Below are 3,522 nucleotides of genomic sequence, written 5' to 3' on the forward strand. Positions count from 1 at the left end.
GGAGTATATTTTTTTCACCACATATACATTTCCTGATATATTTTAACGAAACCTCGCATGATAGTAGACTGGGCACCCAAGTTTGATATCCCAAGATTTTTGTTTTTTTATTCTTTTTGGTATTTTTTGTATTTGCAATTTTCATATAGAGGGTGTATTTTCCCTACGCATCACTTCTTTTTTCCCGCATCGCCACGTAGGTTTCGGACTCTCGGCCCGGTCGATCTCTCCACGGCGCAGCCCACAAGGCGCGTGGGGGGTCACGACTGCCGACCGATCCTTTCCGCCTTTCAGCTCGCTACCTAGATCTCTCTTCCACAGGGGAAGTCGCCGAGGAGGAGGGAGGGCGAGAGTATGGGGCGGGAGGTGTCGGAGAGCTGCGTTGATGGGGTGGTGATGGAGATGGTGGCTGCCTACTGCGGCCGCTTCTACGCCGCCAAGCCGGAGCTCGCCGCCGGTCGCATTGAGGCCATCGGCTTCCAGGTTGGCCATCAACTCTCCGAGAGGTAAATGAAGGAACAGTCTCTCCCATCTCTCCTTGCTTGGATCCCCGTTTCTTTCTTGGCTGGATCTGTAATCTCTTGCTTTGACTCGCACCGATCCGTCACGTCCCACCCCGTACCAGATCATTAATTCCCTGTTCGTCAAGCGGTGGGAGCTAATTGCCCCCGATTTGGGGCCAACTGTGTATGCGGATAAATCTTGAGATCGCATTCACAAATTCTTGGAAGGATTTTAATATAGTGTAGATAGGAGTTAATTGCCTGATTTGATTGGTGCCAAGATCAAGCGGTGACCTGACCTCTTGCCTGGCAGTTCGTATTTTGGTTTCCTTGCAATCGAGTACTGAATTTCTAGTACTTTGATTTTGGACTGCTCTAGAATTACCAAGCTAATTTGAGCTTGAGCATGGGTCAATTCAGTGACCTACAAAATGATTATCTTCTCAAGTAGGACAATTTCATTGCCTATTTCTTTAAATTCCAGAATTTAAATAAGGTTACCATTTAATTTGTTCAGAATTTACAATTTAGTAATGCTAAAGGTTCCGTTTCTTCCAATGGGCTATGTTGAAGCACCATCGGCATCAAGGCGCTACTATTGGTGTCATTAGTATCAAACAGCCCTGCATACCTAACCATATGCAGTATTTTAGTTAATAAACCTACAAGTCACTCGCTTTTTACTGGATGTTTGTTATTTAGCAGAATCTCTTTGACCTGCACTATTGCACTTGTAGCAGATCCTGAAAAGCGAGATGGACTTGTTCATGAGACAATCAAATTGACACTTTCTGTTCATATCCAGATATACGATGGAGCGCCCTCGATTTACTGATCATCTTGAGGCAATCAAATTTATTTGCAAAGATTTTTGGTCAGAACTGTTCAAGAAGCAGATTGACAATCTGAAAACAAATCATAGGGTAATTGAACAGATAACTAATACTCCATATTTTCTGTTCATATTAGACCTTGATATAACTTGACTTGCATGCAGGGCACCTTCGTTCTTCAAGATAACCATTTCCGGTGGCTTACTCGTGTTTCTCTAGATCCAGCAGTAGAGAGCACTGATGCAACTGAGAATGACTCTGGGTCATTAGGTGATTCTGCAGCCCAAACAACAAGCATGCTTTTATATTTCCCATGTGGGTTAATAAGAGGTGCTCTGACAAACTTGGGGATTCCGTGTGCTGTCTCTGCAGACATGTCAAACCTTCCAGCATGTGAGTTGAACTATTCTTTTCCATGATCGTTATATATTTAAGTATGCGAAGGTGGTTACATGATCCATTGGATAGTATTTCTAAAACGTCCTGTCACCCACCATACTTGGCACATCAACCAATCCATAGAGTCGAACAAGTATTATCTTCTCCAGATCGATAGATTACAATTATTCGTGAGTTTGATTCAAAAGATACCATACATACTTTCCAATGTTGCGAGCTGAAATCCAGTGGCACGGGGACTAGTTTAATGTAGCTATGCACTTGTGGATTAACATAAACTATATCAATTGTGGGCGAGGTTTGGACTAGTATCTGTTTGAGTTCGTTTGGTTGTTCAACAATATAGAATGCATTTGTTTCATGTCTGCTTTTTCAAATTGATTTCAGTTGCTGTGCAAAGCCTTTTCCTTCTGATGTTCCTTCAATTGAAATCTCAAAGTAATGTTCCCTTTTTGAATATTTCAAACCTCCTGGAAAGACGAGGTTTTTAACTTTTTATGTGTTTAAGCTATTCATTAATAAAGTCAGCACCTATTGTATGCATTTGGAAGGACATCACATTCTCCCTTCTTTACTTGGCAGCCCAGATTTCCTCTCCTTTTTAAATTTACATTAGGAGTTGAACATGCCAATCAGTTTTAGATTTCCAATCACCACTTCATAAAGTCCGCATTTTGTGGTCTCTGACAAATAATGATTCATCATTCGACAGGTTCTTTCGTGGTGCGCATAAAGACATGATCTGCGAGAAATAGAACAAGTCAAATATGAATCCCCTGCCCGTGGTTCAAGTATTTTGGACGGTAAAGTAAGAGTAAAGTAAGAACGTTCAGATATATTTTACCTGACTGTATTGTAGTGTTTCCTTCTTTGGTCAAATTTCAAATATTTGTTGTTATTCTGTGATGCAAGGTACTTTAAAATATTTGGTCCGGAGAATGCATGTAGCTATCCAATTTTTCATCTGTCAGTGTTGGGTTTTTATTGTCACATGATAGTGTGGATGTTACTTGCCCAAGCTCTTAAGCTGCTTACCCTACTACTACATCCATCGCACTCTAGAAAAGAAAGATGAACATGCTGGGGCTGGTCTATGGATTTCAGGAACTGCGTCCATTACACATTTATGTGTGCGTATTGAGTTGCTCTGACATACTTAACAGATGGACCAAAATAAATTGCCAACATAACGCCCCAGATGAACAATTTAGAACAGCGGCGAGCATGAAAGGAATGCAAGAGAACCTCCAAGCCGTGTCTCCACAAACAATGCTCTCAACATAGGAAAGACGTTAAGGACGCTGCCATCGCCGGTCCGGAATCGAACCTTGGCTTTTGCCCAGAGACAACCAACCTAGTGATAGACAGCTTTCCTCACTGGCTTCCTCCGGTGGCGGGCGGGGAGATCAGGAGGAAGGAAGGATGGTGGCGGCACCTCACTCTCTCTCACTAGGTTGGTTGTCTCCAGGCGAAAGCCTAGGTTTGATTCCGGACCGGCGATGGCAGCGTCCTCAACTTCGTTCCTATGTTGAGAGCATTGTTTGTCGAGATATGGCTTGGAGGTTCTCTTGCATTCCTTTGGTCTTGCCGCTGTTCTAAATTGTTCATCTGGGGCGTTATGTATGACGTCGTGGGTCAGTCCAAGATGACAACTTTCTCGGGGTTGTCTGAGTCTCGCTACCCACCTACCAGTCTTTTCGGCACTCAAGGGTGATTGGTGCATCGGTAATGATAGTTTGTTTGGAATTATTGCTCTCTGGAGGTGACTGGCGTTGGTCAAGACACGG

At 43.2% G+C, this 3,522-nt stretch overlaps 1 protein-coding gene across 1 annotated transcript; it reads left to right on the plus strand.

Annotated features, from left to right (window-relative positions):
- The first annotated feature begins 203 nt into the window (after positions 1-203).
- On the plus strand, positions 204-2,744 carry LOC119301134 (trafficking protein particle complex subunit 6b-like). Its single transcript, XM_037578037.1, has 4 exons — positions 204-506; positions 1,309-1,426; positions 1,501-1,729; positions 2,448-2,744. Exons 1-4 carry the CDS (start codon positions 355-357, stop codon positions 2,474-2,476), a joined length of 528 nt encoding a protein of 175 aa, XP_037433934.1. The 5' UTR covers positions 204-354; the 3' UTR covers positions 2,477-2,744.
- The last annotated feature ends 778 nt before the right edge of the window (positions 2,745-3,522 follow it).

The sequence above is a fragment of the Triticum dicoccoides genome, chromosome 5A, assembly GCF_002162155.2.
Source record: "Triticum dicoccoides isolate Atlit2015 ecotype Zavitan chromosome 5A, WEW_v2.0, whole genome shotgun sequence".
NCBI classification, from domain to species: Eukaryota; Viridiplantae; Streptophyta; class Magnoliopsida; order Poales; family Poaceae; genus Triticum; species Triticum dicoccoides.

Coding starts and splice junctions, on each gene's coding strand:
- LOC119301134 (XM_037578037.1), top strand. CDS start 355: ATGGGGCGGGAGGTGTCGGAGAGCTGCGTTGATGGGGTGGTGATGGAG. Junction 507..1,308: donor GGCCATCAACTCTCCGAGAG/GTAAATGAAGGA, acceptor GTTCATATCCAG/ATATACGATGGAGCGCCCTC. Junction 1,730..2,447: donor CATGTCAAACCTTCCAGCAT/GTGAGTTGAACT, acceptor ATCATTCGACAG/GTTCTTTCGTGGTGCGCATA.